Source organism: Micrasema longulum, unplaced genomic scaffold (assembly GCF_059751315.1).
Source record: "Micrasema longulum isolate JH-2025_06_02 unplaced genomic scaffold, ASM5975131v1 h1tg000405l, whole genome shotgun sequence".
Classification (NCBI taxonomy): Eukaryota; Metazoa; Arthropoda; class Insecta; order Trichoptera; family Brachycentridae; genus Micrasema; species Micrasema longulum.
The window spans coordinates 83,597-101,930 of record NW_028277605.1 but is presented as its reverse complement, the minus strand read 5'-3'; the positions used below and the strand labels follow the sequence as shown (position 1 = coordinate 101,930).

At 34.3% G+C, this 18,334-nt stretch overlaps 2 protein-coding genes across 2 annotated transcripts; one reads left to right on the top strand and one right to left on the bottom strand.

Moving 5' to 3' along the window:
• Nucleotides 1-5: 5 nt before the first annotated feature.
• Nucleotides 6-8,982, bottom strand: wfs1 (wolframin ER transmembrane glycoprotein wfs1; the record flags this gene model as incomplete). The annotated part of the gene is made up of 8 exons (XM_088226061.1): nucleotides 8,862-8,982; nucleotides 8,666-8,770; nucleotides 8,481-8,580; nucleotides 7,359-7,478; nucleotides 5,750-6,015; nucleotides 3,717-4,909; nucleotides 1,232-1,740; nucleotides 6-228 (listed from the first exon to the last, which is right to left on the bottom strand). Coding segments are annotated over exons 1-8 (2,562 nt in total), but the record flags the coding sequence as incomplete, so codon positions are not given.
• Nucleotides 8,983-11,648: 2,666 nt separating this feature from the next.
• Nucleotides 11,649-12,427, top strand: mRpL35 (mitochondrial ribosomal protein L35). The gene is made up of 2 exons (XM_088226058.1): nucleotides 11,649-11,747; nucleotides 11,824-12,427. The coding sequence occupies exons 1-2, from the start codon at nucleotides 11,726-11,728 to the stop codon at nucleotides 12,351-12,353; spliced, it is 552 nt and encodes a 183-aa protein (XP_088082184.1). The 5' UTR covers nucleotides 11,649-11,725; the 3' UTR covers nucleotides 12,354-12,427.
• Nucleotides 12,428-18,334: the final 5,907 nt, after the last annotated feature.

The following is an 18,334-nucleotide window of genomic DNA, read 5'->3' as shown; positions in this document are numbered from 1 at the left end:
TATCCGATACAACTTAATTCGTATACATTTAGTGTGGGGCGAGGAAGTCCGGCGCATTTGGAGTTTGCGAATGATCTCGAGTCAATTATTCCTCGGAATCTTATCTTGTCGTTGGCTTTTATCTTACGACTGAAGTTTGTGAAATGATGTCCAGCATGAAGAGTTATTTCGGCTCCCTTTTTCAGCAACAGTCCAGACTCCATCCGTAAGGTTATTTCGTGCTGGTAACTGTGAAATCGGAGTAAGAGATTAATTGATTTAAAAAGAGATAATTTATACAAACGTTTGTAGGAGTGGCCACAGTGGAGTAGGGTGGGGCACTCCCCTCTGGCTCATTTAGTCAAATGAAGGATTATAAGTCAATAATATCCAAAGGTATAAAATAATAGTGCTGCGCCGATGAAACTGAACTTTGGTACAACGAATGGAAAGGAAAAAATGTGTCAAATGAAAAACGAAAAAGATAGAAACAGCTGCACTAGTACCTAACCCGGATACCTGATTTCAGCGGGGACTATCTTTAGACAGTTTGAGAAATCAAGTCCCTTATGCGGCAACTGTCTTTAGACATTTTCGACTTTACAGGCTGATACTTTGATAAGTGCACGATAGATGGCCAAAAGGTTTGTTTCGAAATATTCCCTGAACATTTGTTGATGAGTGACATCTGTGAATAACTTCTAGTATTATATTTGTTTTCATTATAAAAGATTTTAATCAGAGCGGGTGAAACAATGATCGAACAGTTTTAAAATGCCCGCTCGGCAGTGACCTCGTGACGTATCTCGAGTGTTGTATTAAGTTATCTCTATAAATCTGTGCGTTGATCGTGTTATTGAGTATCTTGTGTTCTTTTTGCACAATAACAGACTGAGGGTCCAATTAAAACAGTGAATGACAGCACAGAACACCTAATTTAGCTTTAGAACAGGTATTTTTGTATCTAGTGAATTGTTTTATTTTGTATTACATGTATTTACTTTTATTTTTAGCTAATAAACGCCATATTTTGGCACTAAACCTGAACCTGAATTTTAAAAATGTAATTTTTTATGTTTCTGATCCTATATTTGTGGTGATGTGTCTGTGTCAACTAATTGCTCATCCCATCTCAACACAGGACTTTTAGTCCAATGGAGTTGGGACTTATGTCTCAAATAATGTACAATAAACTTATGTATGTAAATAAATAAATAAATAACAAATGAACAAAGTATTAGTAAAAACAAACCTGTCATAATTATTGAGATGACACTTCTTCCCTTCTTTCTGGACGATATTCTCCAAGAATCGGCAATCCTTCAACGCATCGCCCGTTTCCTTCTCACAGTCGAACTGGTATGGCTCTCCGTAGTAACACTTGACAACCTCTCCCAAATAACCCGGTAGTTTGTCCGCCCAGTGATTCCAAGTATTCTCCACGCCGAGCAGCCGAACATCCACCACATACCCGTGCCAATTGACCTTGACACCATCTAACAGTGTACACTTAATCTGAGTTTCCGCTATGTTACTTTTCTCCCAGGCGGCTTGGTGGCAGAATGTCTGGTATTCCTCCCAAAGCAGGTGAAAGTTCTCAGAGTCCGTGTCATCTAAGAATGAACTGCGGCCGTATTTAAGGTACCGGTCGGACTCTTCGCTTATCAAATCGAGGCTTTCTTTTCCTGCGATGTTGTCATAGTGAAATTTCTTAATTTGCGGAGATAATAGATACAGGAGTGTTGTCAGAGCGATAAACAGCTAGAATGTAAAAATTTAAGTCAATATTTTAAAATGTAACATTAAAATTATTTTTATAAACACCAAAAACATATTTTTAACTTGCGGCAAGACATTTTACAATTTTTTGTTTATAAATTTGTGTAAACCACTTTTTTAGAGTTATACTTTGACTTATTTCGAATATAAGCCCCGATCGGTCAACATATAATTAAAAAATAGCTTATTTTTTACAAATTACACTAATATTTGCTAAAACAGAGATGGAGAAAATTTTCAAGAAAATAATGTGGAAGTCTAGGCATTTACAAAGCTCATTGGCTGGTTTGAGTGACCACATTACCACGTAACATTTAGGTTTTGAACGCCTATATTTCTTGAATTCCTCTATCTGTTGATTTTTATGAAGTAAAGGTAAAACTCAGTACAGTACTTTCTCATTAATAATAGTGTCCAATTAGTGAAAACTGCGGATTATAGTACACACATACAAAATATCGACGCTGGAAAGGAACAAGTTACCATGCGACATGAAGCAATTTTAAAGAAGAGCCAATAATAGTTTTTTTTTTAATTGATAAAAAATTATCATACCCGTATTATTTTGGCGTGATTCCTACATAATTTAAATAAAAATTTAAAATATGAGATTAATTATTAATTGAAAAAAAAAACTTTAATTGAATCTTCAGTAAAAGTTGCTACATGTCGCTTGGTAACTTTTTCCTTTCAAACTTCTTTTTACTTTCCTGTCAAACATAAAACAATTATTTTGTAAAAAATAGTTTTGATTAAGGATCTGTGTAAGGGTTCAACTATATGAGCTGGGAAATGTTGACAATTATTGTCTTCATCTTCAGAATCCAAGTTAAAACATATTAATGAGATTATCTTCAGTAAAAAGTGAGGTACGTGGCAAGACTATTGAATTTAACATACGAATACTGGTGAATTATAGTCTGATTTTGTGCTTTCAATTAGTAAAAATAACGGAGAATTATAGCAGTCGGATAATCGAGTGGCGGGTTACTGAGAGAGTATTGTGCTTGCGCAGGATTTCGTAAGTTGTTGATGCAAAAGCTCCTACATCAGTCGGAGGTGACAGTAAATTGAACTGCACTGAAGAATGTTATCACATCATGTGGTCCTTTTATAGGTCGTGTTCTTTCATTCTAGACGCCTCTATGGCGGGGATGAAATAGATGTACTCCAGAACATTGCACTAGATTTGTGATTTGATTTCATTATTAAGAATCAACATCCTGTGTGTAATGACGCTTTCTGGTAAAAGACTTAAGCGCATGTGTGTTATTCAAATGATTTTTTTATTGGAACAAGATAACATCACAAATGAAACAAAATATTTAAGGCGTTAGTTAAATCCGGGCAACATATCAGGCCAAGAACCCTCGAGTGATAGCTCAATATTATTAAGGCATAATACTCTCCAATAGCAAGAGTATTTGCATCTTAAACATAGTTTCACTTATGTGAAAGCTGTCAATCTCCAAGGTGATCATGTTCAGCTGCCTGACTATAGATGTTGTATCGATGTTGTATGTCATCGATCTATAGATGTTGTACCCACACTTGTCTACGAATATTGTGCATCATTAAACTAAAATCTAAATGATTATGATAAAATTATAAATAAACTTATCAATGAAAACTCCCGAAAATGAACTGTTTAGCAAACTAGTTGTAAATATTTATATTTCTGTCCCCTGTTAAAATACTTATTTGATCTTATCTCCAAAATATGTTAAGAATAGTATAAAAACTGGAAATGTTGTAAACAATTCACCAGTCTTGAAGATGCCTTACTTAGGCAAAAGCGCTCGTTGGTCAAAATAATAAAAAGTAAAACTAAACCAAGAAGTTTCATTGATAAGTTTATTTATAATTTTATCCTAATCATTAACTATGGAGTTTTATCAAGAAATATCAACAAAAAACATCAATATTATTAAAATCTAAATAGTGTAATGATTACAAACCTGTAAAGGGGTGACATATTTTCTCATGGTATAACTCTTTGCCAAAAAGCATGTTACAGCCAGCATCAGGACCACACCACCAGCAACACACGAAATGTACAGCACATCCGAAACAGTTACCAACTTCACAACGGCTAATACAGGCAGGAAGATAGTCGTGACTCCGAGGATCGGGAGGAATAGGAACATACCCACAAGAGCTAATGTCCCACGCATCAACCCATACATGGTTGCCCCTTGGGAATTGATAATAAAGATCTGGAGCCAACTCAGAACGACACAATGAGGAACAGCGTACTTATAACTGCCGTGCCATCTCTCTCTCCGCGCCATGCACAAAATGATCGTAGGGATCATCAAATAAAACAACACGCGAGAGTTCAAACAGAATTCGACACCGTTTCCAACAATGTGAGAAGGAAAGTTTTGAATCTGCAAGTCCAAAAACCGCCATCCTTGATTCACAACGGTGTCTTGTTCGTAAGGGTACTTCGCAAGCACATTTATACCGAATGAAAGAAATGAAAGCCAGTCGGGGAAGCGACTGTAGGAATTATTAGTTGAGAAAGTAATTAGCGTAAAAAAAGTCAAACAGAACGCCATGACTGTGAATTCAGAGAGTGGAATCCAATGAGATGAAACTATCGGGTAAAAAGATAAATGAACTAAAAGCGAAATAAAGAAATGAATAAACGGTTTAAGGTGATTTTTAACAAACTGTTGTTCCGATTCGTCTGAATTTAAATTACCTTCACTGTAGCGAAGGAAGAGTCCGGACCACTTTCGAAAATCTATAAACTCTCTTTTAGTGTGGAGCATTTTGAACGTGTTCACTATCATTAGTACAAAACTGACGTAATAAAAAATTAACGGGAAAAACAGCACAATATTGTCCGTTCCGCAGAGAGAGTGCACGAGAAATAATATCAAAATTTGGAAATTGGACAGTTGGTAGGAGATGCTGGAAAAGTAGGAGAGAAGTTTGATGTAGATTATTTGGAGGAACATGATCGGGTGTAAGAAGGCTCGCTGCATGTACGGGAAATGGTCGAGAGCTCTAATGTTTGGATCAGTAAGAGTGAGTTCTCTGCTGACGAGAGGCAGTTGGCCGTGACAGTAGTTAACGGCAGCAGAAACTAAGTTGTCTTCAGTTATATTGCGGATACTTGCATCTTCTACGGAGGGTTGATACTCTGAAAGTAAACAACCGATTATTAAGACTTTTCTAATGATTAAATTAGGGATAATACATTGTAATTTAAATAAATTTTATTTTAATTATGGTTACATATTTATTACAGCAATTTACATTTTGCCATACATACAATAGGTTTAATGCATGGTAAAAGTATGCGTACATATTTTTGTTATTTGCTGGTGAATCATCTAGACTGCTTCCCCGTTCTAAGGCAGTCAATAAATAATTTTTTATATTTATATTTTTTTTATAAAAAGGGAAATACTTGAGTTCTTATTATTTACTCAAATATTTTAATTTTCAGACCATTTTCTAAAAGTAGTAAATAACTTGTGCTGGAAAAAGGGAAATCGAGTGGCAGAGTGGGATTTAAATCTCGGATCTTTGGTCCGTGAGATACTACCACGGGACCACAACCCGGTCCTATACATATTTTGAATTTATAATATATTTTTAATTTATTACATAGATTTTGTTAAGTAAATAACAGCATTTAACAATACTATTCCTGGCCTAACAATCAAATATTTCCAAATCACAAAACTGAATGAAATTCGTTTTTCATTTACAAGTCCGCCCTTTCCGTTAACAGATTTAATATATTACATATTTTTAATGCATTACATATTAAACATATTCGATATTTTTTTTATGCAACAGACCAGAAGGCCCAATTACAGGGGTGAATTACAGAACAAAACACCCCGGCTTGAGAATAACCTCATTTCATTTTTGTGTTCTCACCGGGAATCAAACCCGGAGACTTCTGTGCATGAGTCAAGCTTCTCATGAGACTGTGGGGCTGTCAAATAATAAACTATGTACATAATTTTACCTTCGCCTTGTAAGTTAGCGATTCCATTATCGCAATCTCCGGCACAGAGGTGGTTTATAGACGGTTCTAGTGCATTCCCTCCTTCTGGCTGCGCGCCACCTTCCGTTCTATCCTCCCCTGGCACTTCCCTTTCCTCCACCCCGTCTCCCTCCCCACCGTCCTCGCTGGAAGAGCTATCATCCTCGCGGCTGCTGCGCACACTCCATATCTCCCTCATCCTCTTCTCCAACTGAGCCGATGTAATGAACTCTTCGCCATTTGATAGACTAAAAGAAAAATCAATTTGAACATGTAATCCGTAAGGTGAAACATACAGACGAAGGTGTATATTTTAAATTCTGCGATGTTTTGCCGGTACAACAACTTTGTGACTTCAAATTGATTATAGATCACTTTGTTAATCAGTAATAAAAAACAAAGAGTTTCCCCACACTTACAACACTGGATTAACTGAGGGTCTCATGGTTGTTACCAGGGACGAAGGAGCATATGAAGCAAGTGAGGCTGAGCCTCACTAAGAAATCATTGCTATTCACCAGTACCCAATATGTATTTTAATTCGCATTATATCAACACATCATGAAGATAAAAAAACTACTAACCAATATAAAAATGCTCAAAGATGCCTACAAACATGGTCCGTACTGAGTTATTTACTGTAGGTACCTACTTAACATTTACGCATATTATACTTATCCTTAAAATCTGAGCTTCACTAGGAATTTGGTATCAAAGACGCCACTGGTTGTTACCCGAATTACAAATTACTTCGGAAAACAAACATTCAATTGCATTATTAAAAGATTGTTTAAAAATCTACTGAAAACCATTATTTCTTAAATTAAAAAAAAAGAACTGAAAAAACATCACCTTAGTATCTTACAGTAAATGTTAATTAATGTATTTTATATGTAAACAGGGTGTTCTTTAAACCCTGTCACATCCGAAACCACGAGTATGAGCAAGTAGACATATTGGCACATTAAAATTAATTTTTTAAATATCTAAAATCTTAAAAAATAAAAGATAAATAAAAAACAAATGGTTGCTTACTCCCGTAGGGGTGAAACGAGGAGGGAGGAGCCTGATACACTGTCAACCGCACGGCCGCGCCCCCCTCGCTTCTACTTGGAGACGTAAGCAACCATTTGTTTTTTTTAAATATGTTATTTTAAAAAAACTTCTTCGTTCTACAATATTTTTTTAAATATGCTAATATGTCTTCTTACCCATACTGATCATCGTGGTTTCGGATGTGACAGGGTTTAAAGAACAAAACAAACAACAAAACCAACAAAAAAAAACAAACTGTTTTTTTTTTTTAAATGTGTCCCCCCAAAAAGTTTTTAGGCTTAGTGGGTAACCAAAATGACATGTAACCGAATTTATTTTAATGAATATACCCTGTTCAGCAGCAATGAAAGAAAATGTTCATTTGATAAGGAAAAAAACAGATATTTCAAAAGAGAAATAAAATTTTTAGAATCCGTTGATTTATTGAGATGTAATAGAGCTGAAACTTTTATTCAATACCCGTTTAAAAAGATTAATACATTTTCAAAATACGTTGCATTTTGTAACTTTTGGTATAATTTAAAATGACACTTACCTTGCAAACAGATCTCGTGCTGCTTTTCTTGCGATAGTTTCCTGACGACTAGCGGCGAGGCAGGATCTGGCCCGGACCATTACTGATGTCTGCGTTCCTAGTAATCTGCTTTGCACGCATCTACATCGCAATGCAAACAAACATGAGACAAACGTTCATTTTATTCCAACTATTCCAAATTCAATTATAAAATAAGTAGTAACAAAACAATCCTACTTAATTAGTTCATTTTGTATTTCATTTCATCATCATCATTCCCTTTCCGCACCTAATGATACATGAAGGGAAGATGATCAAACTTACGATTCAGGTACCAGTTCAAATATTCTAGTGTAAAAACATATATTCAATGTCAAACATGTCGGAAATCGAACCCGAAACCTCTTGCATGGCAGGCGAACGCCCTGACTGCTACGCCGCGAGGCCGACATTTATTTTATATTATCAATTAGTTAATTATTTATTATTATTATTAAAAAAAAATTAATATAAAAGAAATATTTGCGTTCTTATGATTTACCTAAATATTTCATTTTAAGGGCCATTTTCAACGAGTTGTAAATAACTCACTCAAAAGAACATAAAAGCCAATTTTCTGCATAATTTCGGGGTTGTCAATAATACCTCCCGACAATCTAAAGAAATGCGTAGTCAAATACACATTCCTTCTGGTCTTCAAACTGCTGTAACCGAGCATACCCTGGAGGAACTCAGAGGGATAAAGCCATGAATCATGAAAATCATAACTATTACATCAAACATGTAATTAATTCTAAAAAGAAGAAAGAAAGAAAAAAGAAATAAAGTGAAAATGAGTAGAGAAACACATTAAAAAGAGGAGAATTGAGGCTATTCGATGGATGAGATAGCTGATTAGATTGCAGCAGGAGTGGTGTGAAGCAAGTCTAACATCATCATCATCAGTGGCGCTACACGCTTCAATTCATACACCAAATACTCCATTCGTTGCAGACAAAGGCGTACTTATTAAAAACAAAACTTAAATAATTTAAGTTAATTTTAAACCATACCCGATTCCTGCGGAACATTTAAGTGTTGCGGTTATGATTAACCACAATATTAAAATTAATAATTGTTGTATTATAAACTACAAAGTATTACCTCCCGAGCATAGTTCTTGCTTCCTTGTGACCCTGTTCTGTTGCACAGATAAGCCAATCCATCGCCTGTTGAATGTTTGAGAGTCTATCGGCCTCGAGTTCTAGACAAATAACATAACATATTATATCAATAAAGTCGCCAGTCCGAAGAAGTTATATTTTTCTTAACTACTTTAAGACATTTACCACATCTTTCTTCCAATAACTGCTTCGCTAGCTGTACTTGAGACTCAACGCACCCATCTTCGGCTAGTTGGTTCCTCAAACGACGTAACGATCCTCTGGGTCCATCTGCAGACAATAATAAACAATTCGCTATTTAAAATTTATACATCAGTTAACACTTAATTTAAACGCATGAATTAAACAAAACGCTACTTACCGTGAAGATTCCACCGCTTTCTTCCAGACGGTCGCGTGGGTATCATGGTTACAATTGGTTCAGTTAAATCGAAGCTCAAAGCACAATTTTTACCGCTTCTGCTTCTGACATTGACATTATTTCACGGCAGACGTCATAAAAATTATAGACAAAATCTGCTAATAAAGATGTTGCACAAATGTATTAATTCGCAAAATGCTTTAAGTACTACCGGTCAGCGTTCAAATTTTAATTTTGAACATCCAAAGTCGACATGCTCCCTCATGTAAATGATTTTATTATTTTATTTCCTTTGGAATGCTAAAAATAAACCGACAAAGCAGTATTTTGACTCCAACTAGGCATACACTGCTAATGCTATTTCGGGTGATTTATGTGCTTTCAAAATAATAACGGAAGATGGGGGAGAAAAAGAATACGTACTTGCATTGATATTCAAAAATAGATTGGAAACAGTTTTTGTAGGCATGTACAGTTATTCGAATTGGTTTCGTACATCATGTACAATGCAAGATAAACAGAAAAAATATACGTCCAAATGTTTGTAGAGAAGGCTGGATTTCACTCCTAAGGGAGTTATTAATATCGAGATTTATTCCAACAAATAGAGAAAACATTTTTTAGAAAGTGAAAGAATGGAAGTCAATGCATTTATTGAGTTTACGACTTGTTATTAGGTGTACAGTGGTGCGTCATATTATTAGACCAACCAAGCAAATTGCTCTATAATTCCAATCCTATTTTAATTATTACAAATTAGGACAGCGAAAGCTGTATAATTTTTAACTTATTCATTAGTTATGGAATTACGACACATAAGTTCAAACTCTTTTGGTTCATATAAAGTATTTAATTGTGTAGAAAAATATACAAAAGTAAAATACAAATGAATCAATATTTTCTATGACTCCCTTTTGCAGCAATAAGAGCTGCTATCCTACGTGGGATGCTTTCTGCACAACTTTTTTTACAACCTCTTAAAGGTGAACATTGCGATGCCAAATATCAATTAGCTTTTCTATAAGTTCTTTTTTGGTTGTTCAGACCAATTCTCAACTTAATCTATGCCTACATACCCATCCTTCCGATTTCTTAGCGCACTCCATGCAACGATAATTCTACGTCTGAGTGCCAGAATAAACATTACATTTTCAGTACTAATCCAAGATCAAACAAGTGAAGTGCTTAACAAATCTATTATCAAGCGAGCTGTGCTCACGTTCTTTTAGACCACCAGCTCCATACAAGCTAGGCCAGCGTTTCACGATCGCCAGCTTCACCAGGTTAGTGGAGTTGCGTAACCTTCCTTCCTCAACAATACAGTCCACTTACTAAATGTTCCTCCTCCTAGGACGAGATATTCATACACCTCGTTCACTCCTCAACATTGGTTGTAATTACTAATTTATTGACCTCACGCTTTATAAGCCCCCATACATTTTCTATGGGGTTCATGTCAGGTGAATTACCAGGCCAATCCAATACAGTGATGTGTTTTTAAAATAAAAACTTAGTGACTTTCCTAGTTTTATGGCAGGCACGGAGCTCTGTCGTGCAAAAAAATTGTTTCTCTTCATCATTAAATCATTTAGAGAGCTAAGTTGAAGCGTTCTTCCAGTATATTTTTGTACTGGTCCTGTTTCATTGTACCTTGGACAATTTAAAGTCACCCAGTACCTCTAAAATTTATCACATACCATACCATGACATATATGGGATGTTTTATCGTTGAAAGAATACAATCTGGATTGTATTTTTCAGGCTTCAGGCCTTCCCTCTACAAACAGTGATATATCTGTCATGATTTGAAAGATTGATTAATCCAAAAAGAAAACATGTAAATAAAAGAAAATATACTTTGTAAAGCAGATTTTTACTAAAGTTATTGAAATAAAGAGTTAGCATTATTGATATTTACCCTTTACAATCATTAACTGAAAAAATAAATAAAAAATCATAAAAACGTCGGTTAACTTATATGCGTGCACCCTCCCTCACTGTCAATAGCCGACTGAATCATTCTCACACAATAACCAGCCACAGAACAGCGTTTCTGTCTTCTTTGTTATGAGTTCCACTTTCGCGCTCTCTCTTCTACATATTTATTGCTGTATTGGCGTCACATTCATTTTTCGCGTAGCACACATATTTGTAAGATACATATTTTTTGTATTAAAATCAAGCATATTTATACAAAGGTTACTTTCCAAATCTGGTGTAAAAATGTTGATTTCAAGATTATTAAAAATACAACTTCATAATTAAAAAAAATAAGAGCGATATATATCAAATCGTGTATCGTATTTAGACTAGTGTGACTTCACAGCCACACAAGAGTTTAAAGTGTGTCATTAATATGGTTTGGTCATGTAGAACGAATGGATGATTAAATAATGGTAAAATAGATTTGTATGTGGCTAAAATGAATGGTGACGTAAGACGTGAACAATCAAGAAAGACATGGCATAATCAGGTAAACCAACGTCACATCAAAAGCAGACACAACCAAAAGGCGTGTGTGACAAGATGTATGAATGTGGAAGAAGCTAGAAATATATGTAAGAATAAACATGTGTAAACGTCCATTCTCTCTGCCGATCCCTACGGGAAAATGGCGTGATGGTAAAGTTGAAATTCAGATAATCACCATAAGTATCTACAAGGCAGCACAAATCAAAAGTAATAAAAAAATGCTTATTTCTGAGAATTCAGTCATTTCGATTTCGATTCCGGTATGTCGCTTTTTATAAAATTTACAAATTTAAAAAATCAATATTTTTGGTGGAACGCTCCCCAGAATAAATTTTAGTCTCTGGTTTAATTATATTAATTATATTCAGCTGTCACTGTAGATATTCTTTGCAATGTTGAGGTTAATATATACTGGTAAGATAACTAAAACGATTAATTTTTGAATTAGCGTTGTGTTGCATAAATTGACTTCAGCTAATTTATTTTCTAGTTTTACGTCCTCGCGCCTCAGCAACAGTAAGTAACATAGCAGCAAACTACATCCCCGCGGCAACACTAAAATGTATCTCCAATTTTAGCACTTTAACACAAAAACCTCTACAAATAATTACCAATGGAAGTATTTACAATAATGTTAACAAATGTGCACTGCTTAATCCCAAAAGCAGCGAAGCGCAGGGTTTGCAAAGCCCGCCATCGCGTAGTGTGACAAAATTCTCACTTTCAAAGGGTAAAAGGAAATCAGTCAGTGCTGTGATTAAACGGTTTTATCGTTTGAATTGGGGCATATGGATCAGGACGAAAGCGGGCCGACACAGTAAACTGTGGTCGAAGTCTCCCATTAATCGAATGAGGCTGAGGCAGCATGTATTTTGTAATTCTACCCAGAGTTGGATGTTGGATTCTATGGTGACTAGTTACTGGAGGAAGCCAAAGTACTACGTAGATGATCCATACGAGCCATACCACTCAAGAGAGGAGTTTTACAACACGAGGAAGAAGCCGGCTCCTGCAACCTAATCACACCCCATTAACTCTCAATCTATTTTTGAATTTTGTAAATTAACTATAAAATAAATAGCTAGAAAACAGTAGTACGTTTATTTATTTAAGCTTTTTGCACTCATCATATAAGCGTGTTTATAGCTATTGAAAAATATTATCCAACCGTATTAAAAAAAAAAACATAACTGGCAGAGGATGGATAAAAGCCGAGTGAACGCTGTTGAAATTCGATCTCTTAGATGAATGTGTGGGAAAGCAATGTATGACAGGGTTACAAATGATGAAATCCGGCGAGAGTGCAAATCTGAGAGAGTGAAACAACGAATGTCTCGAACAAGTAGATGAATTTGTTTATCTGGGAAGTATGTTTTCAAGAGACGGAAGAGTAGAAAAAGATGTTGAAAGGAGAATGAATGCTGGCAACAAAATGAACGGAGCACTAAGCACAGTAATTGCTAATAAGAATATGTCAATAGAAGCTAAACTGGCAGTGCACAACGGAGTTTTAGTCCCAACACTTATGTATGGAAGCGAAACATGGAACTGGCAGACGAAGGATGAAAGCCGAGTGAACGCTGTTGAAATTTGCTATCTTAGATGAATGTGTGGGAAATCAATGTATGATATACAACTGATGAAATCAGGCGAGAGTACAAATCTGAGTCAAGTATAATTGATAAGATTAAGAAAGGGTCTCTGAGATGGTTTGGTCATGTGGAAGGAATGGACGACGAAAGAATGGTAAAACAAGTATATATTGCGAAAATGAACGATAACGTGAGACGAGAACGACCAAAGAAGACGTGGCATGATCAGATAAACCAAAATCTTAAGTCTGGTCATGTCAAAAGCAGACAGAATCGAAGGGCATGTATGACAAGATGTATGAATGTGAAAGAAGCTAGGAATATATGCCAGGATAGACGTGTGTGGCGGTTCATTCTCTCTGCCTACCCTACGGCAAAATGGCATGATGTCAGTTGTAGTAGTAGTAGTGTAAATATACAGGTAAAGTTATTACTAATGTAAAACAATAATTATGTTATAAACAAGACTTGAAAAAAAATGAAATATAACATGATGGCATAAAATGTGTTCGAATAATGATGTAGAATTATTATTTTTAAATTTATTTAACACTTCTTGTGGTGCCTTATCAGATCCCTCCGACGTTGGCGATCACTACAGCGAAAACGTTTTGGTCCTGTGCTACTTCGAGGCCAGAAAAACTGTTTGTTGAATGTACTCGCCATAGTGATTACCAGGAAAAGATTACCAGAGTGGTTTCCAGTTGCCTTTTTCGGTGGATTTTTCTGTCAGGTTACCTTTCTTTAGCTAGTTGGTTCTGGTTTGGAGACTACACTGCGACCCTATTGATGGTTCGAACCCATTTTCATTTAACATATGTATGAGATTTTAACTTTTTAAATTCTTCGTAAATGCTTTTTCCCATTCCATAAAAAAATGTCCTCATTTCTGTTTTAGTTCCAGCACCCAAGAATGGCAGTGAAACATGAAACTGGCAGAGGAAGCCTGAAAGTAGAGTAAATGCGGTCGCTTAGACGAATGTGTGGGAAATCAATGTATGACAGGGTTACGAATGATTAAATCAAGCCAGAGAGTAAATCCGAGCCAGCTTTAATTGATAAGATTAAGAAAGGGTCTCTGAGATGCTTTGGTTATGTAGAACGAATGCATGACGAAAGAATGGTAAAACAGATATAAATATATATCTATAGTAAATGGTAATGTCGGACGTGGACTACCAAAAAAGACATGGTACCATCAGATGAATCAAAATCTCAAGTCTGGTCATGTCAAAAGCAGACAACCGAAGGGCATGCATGAAAAGATGTATGAATGTGGAATAAGGTAAGAATGTATGTCAGTATAGACTTGATAGTGTTAATATAGAAATAGGTGCTGTAATAGATTAGCAATTTATTTTTATTTTATTTTATTTGATAAATTTTTCACGCTCATAAGGCTTTTACATACATGAGATTTATATAAAACATGAGTATATAAACAACATAAAATTTAAAAAATACAACATAAAGCAATAAAAGGTAGAACAGTGTTTAGAAGTAAAGTTGGTATAAAAAAAGATGATGAGTACATAAACAACATTAATTTAAAAAAATACAATACAAAGAAATAAAAGATGGGAACAGTGTTTAGAAGTATAGTTGGTATAAAGATAAAAATAAAAAGATGAGTGTATAAACAACATAAATTTAAAAAAAATACAACATAAAGAAATAAGTTATAGACCAGTGTTTTTGGTTTTAAAAAATAAAAAAAGAAGCTGTAGAAGCTAGATATTACAAATAAAAAAATAAATAAATAAAATACAGACACATTAAAGAAATACAGTTTAAAGCAGCTAGGTACATAATATTACAAGACAATAAAAACAGAATATTAAGTTCTATTTGATATGGAACATATACATTGATTTTTAAAATTTACAAGACTCACGTTAAAGACATCGTTGTTAGTATATTGGTTTGCGAGTACATGAATCCGTACTACTGGTGAATTCGCGCTGTAATTGGTCAATGATGGACCGCAGTAGAACAGAGTATTACACCGGGTAACTCGACCAGGCACTCGCACATTAATCAAATTGATGAGTTCACAACAATCGAACATTGATGTTATTATTTTTAATAAAAAAGCGAGTCATTTAATTTTCGTCTGTTTTCTAATGTTTGGATGATTAAATAATCTTTTATGTATGTGTAATTTATGTATTTAATCGGTATACTTAATTTTAAATTGATATAATGCAAAAATTTATGCTGAACTCTTTCGATGTCCTTAACATGAATCCTGTAATACGGTGACCATATAACTGAGTTATACTCGAGTTGACTTTGATAAATAGTAACGTTATTGAATTGTTAACATAAATTTAAAACATAAATTCACTAGCTATAATGATCTACCTATTTTGAAGTAGCTATTATATTTATTTCGTAATAAAATTTGCTGCTTGTACAAGCAATGTTAATTAAGTGTTAAAATTACAATAATTATTTTTCATATTTAAATAGAAATATTATTGAGGTATTTTTTTTCAAAAACATTTACATTATGAAGTGCAGGTAATTAGAGACATGTTAGAAATGCTAACGTAATCATTCCTAAATTCAATATAGAGAATTTAATTTGCTGTCTCCAGAAACATCAATTATCTAGCTGAATTTATACATCTAATGCTTCAATTCATATATTATTAAATATGATTTTAATTTTAATGATATTAGGTATTTGAGAAGACTCTTAAAACATTTTTTCAGATAGTACCCATAATAATGAAAACATTAAAAATATACAAATCAAAACATTATGGCGAATAATTACAGCTATTTTGTGACATCATTATAAACTTTTTGAGGTGTTTGAAACTGTTTTCAATAAAAAAACACTACCACATATGTGTACTTATTTAAATGGGTATGTGTATTTTTTAATTGACATCAACCCTCTACAAATTGTTGGCAAGAAAAAAATTTAATCGACATTGGCCCTTTTAGACCCAAGACACATATACATATAGGTATAGTAATTTATATATTATAAGTTCCGTACAAGGTCTCTTACATTACTTCTAAGGGTAGGTACCTAGTCAATAAAACAGTTGTATCTTTCTTAACCCATTAAGACGATATATGTTTTTTTTATGCTTATTAAAAGCAGACATGAAAATAAATTTATTTATTATAGATAATTTACAATATTTATACCCATTGGCATAATTTTACACATATACATGCTCTGAGCCCTAAAAAATTATGACACTTAACTCATGCCCAAACGCTTAGTCATACTCAGTATTTAGTCGTTCTTTGACCGCCACCCAGCCGTGACGTTTAGAATCAAAATCAAAATACCCGTTTGCGTCATGAAAGTGTGTAAAAACCTTTCGGTCAAACATTGTAAAAAGGATTGTGTAACTTTTCATTGGTAAATATTTGTTTATGAGTGATTAACAAAGCTTAAAAATATATATATTCAAATATAAACATTAATTTTATAAATGTCAAACTACACCTAGCGGCGTAATTGCGAAACTCTTCTCAGTTACAGGGATGCACTGATAGTAATACGTTTTTAAAATACAATAAACATGACTTAAGATTATTTTGGCATTCCCCAAAATCCAGTGAATAGAAATAAATGGGTCGTAATTATAAGGAGTTTAACCGCTTCAGTTATCAATTAAAAAAAAGAAAATCGGAAAAAAAACTTTTTTTATGAATGAATTTTATTTAATTAACATAATAATATATCCTTCATTAAAGCCATTTAATGCTCGAAATAGGACTGAATATTGACTATCTTTGTTCATTTTATTAAAGAAAAATTTTCCTCTGTAAGTATTTTTTTTTATTTTTTTATTAAATTGAAAACATACTATACATAATTATATACAATATTCGCAAAGAGTTTTTAAAAAAAAACTTATTTAGGGACATACAGATAGCAAAGTTATTTAAATACGTTTTTATATTTTAAACTATAATATTATTTACAAAAGCAGAACAATTAAAATTATGATATACTGCAAATTAAAAAGGGTATGAAAAATACTTAAAAATAACAAAAAAAAACATAACACTAGGCGTGGAAATAAATTCAAAATGATGTTTACATTATGCAATTTGGGCAATTACGCAATCAATTATTAGACTATATTATAGTGCATGGTGTGAGTCAAAAAATCAAATAAATTCACTAAAAAATACTCATTTTTATTTATCATAATTAAACAATAATGCCTTATAAATGCAAAAAAACTAGAAATAAAGCCCGGTGGCTCATAAAATAATATATTTTCACTCGAGTAAATTCTCGATGAGTGATGTATTCCTCCCAAGATTATTTATGTTATAAAAGCGCTCCACATAGAAAGTAATTGTCGTGTGAGAGTCAGCAGCTCTTTGACAGATTGATTCGGGGTCTCCACTGGAGTGAGACAAGGCTGCGTCCTTGCACCTTTCTTATCAATCACACTGATGGATTTTATCTTATGCAAATCAATACCACCTGATCGAAGCCTAGAAGTTGATTCCCCCCTAAATCCTGTTCTTTTTGAAAAGTCTGTAGGTGATTTTCAGGACATTGTTGACAAACTTCAGGAACTATCCTGACCCTGAACAGCCTCTGTATAATTGGACAGAGGATCGAGAAAGTTGACAGATTTAAATATTTGGAAGTTCACATAACTGAGGATGGAAGCATGCACAAAGAGCTCGCAACCCGCCTAGAAATTGCTGGAGCAACTTTTAATATGATGCGTGTTGTATGGAACCCTAGTCTATACTGGGTCAAAACGAAATGCCGATTATTCAACTCTTCCGTAATGCCAGAACTACCATATGGGTGCGAATCCTGGCACCTTAGCAAAGCTCAAAACATCAAACTTCTGGATTTAGAGAGTAAGTGCCTGAGAAGAATATAAGGTATAAGGCGGTTTGATTTTATAACTAACATTAAAGTCTGAGATCGGACGCAGCAGCCTCCTATAACAAGCGTCTCGAGGATGCAGCGGTGGACCTGGCTTGGACACATGCTGCGCACGCCTCAGAAGAACCTAAAACCAAGTTGGCCCTTCTTTAAACCTGCAGGCTCACGCCGTCCTAGAAGGCCGTCGATGACGATCTTTCGACATTATTCGGCGAAACTAAGGGACGTTGGATTGACGTGGGAGAAGGTGAGAATCCTAGCTGGTGAGAGGGTTTCGGTTAACGGCCGTAGCCAATTTGTACAAAATTAAAGTTAAATACAAAGTTATATGATAGAAAGAAAACATTGTTAACTGTTATGGTTAAACTCAATAAAAGTAATGTACCTATAGTTAAAAAAAGGAAAATTGATTTATAGTAAAACAGTGAAGCAAAGAAAAAAAAGTAGTAAGAAAGAGATGTATTTTATATGTATGCAAAAGGCAATTTCTTCAAACCTGGGTAGGTCTGGGTAGACCGTTC

Excerpts from the sequence above, each read along its gene's own strand:
- mRpL35 (XM_088226058.1), top strand. The coding sequence starts at position 11,726 with ATGTTGAGGTTAATATATACTG. Across the intron at positions 11,748-11,823 it reads GTTGAGGTTAATATATACTG|TTTTACGTCCTCGCGCCTCA; the intron begins GTAAGATAACTA and ends TTTATTTTCTAG.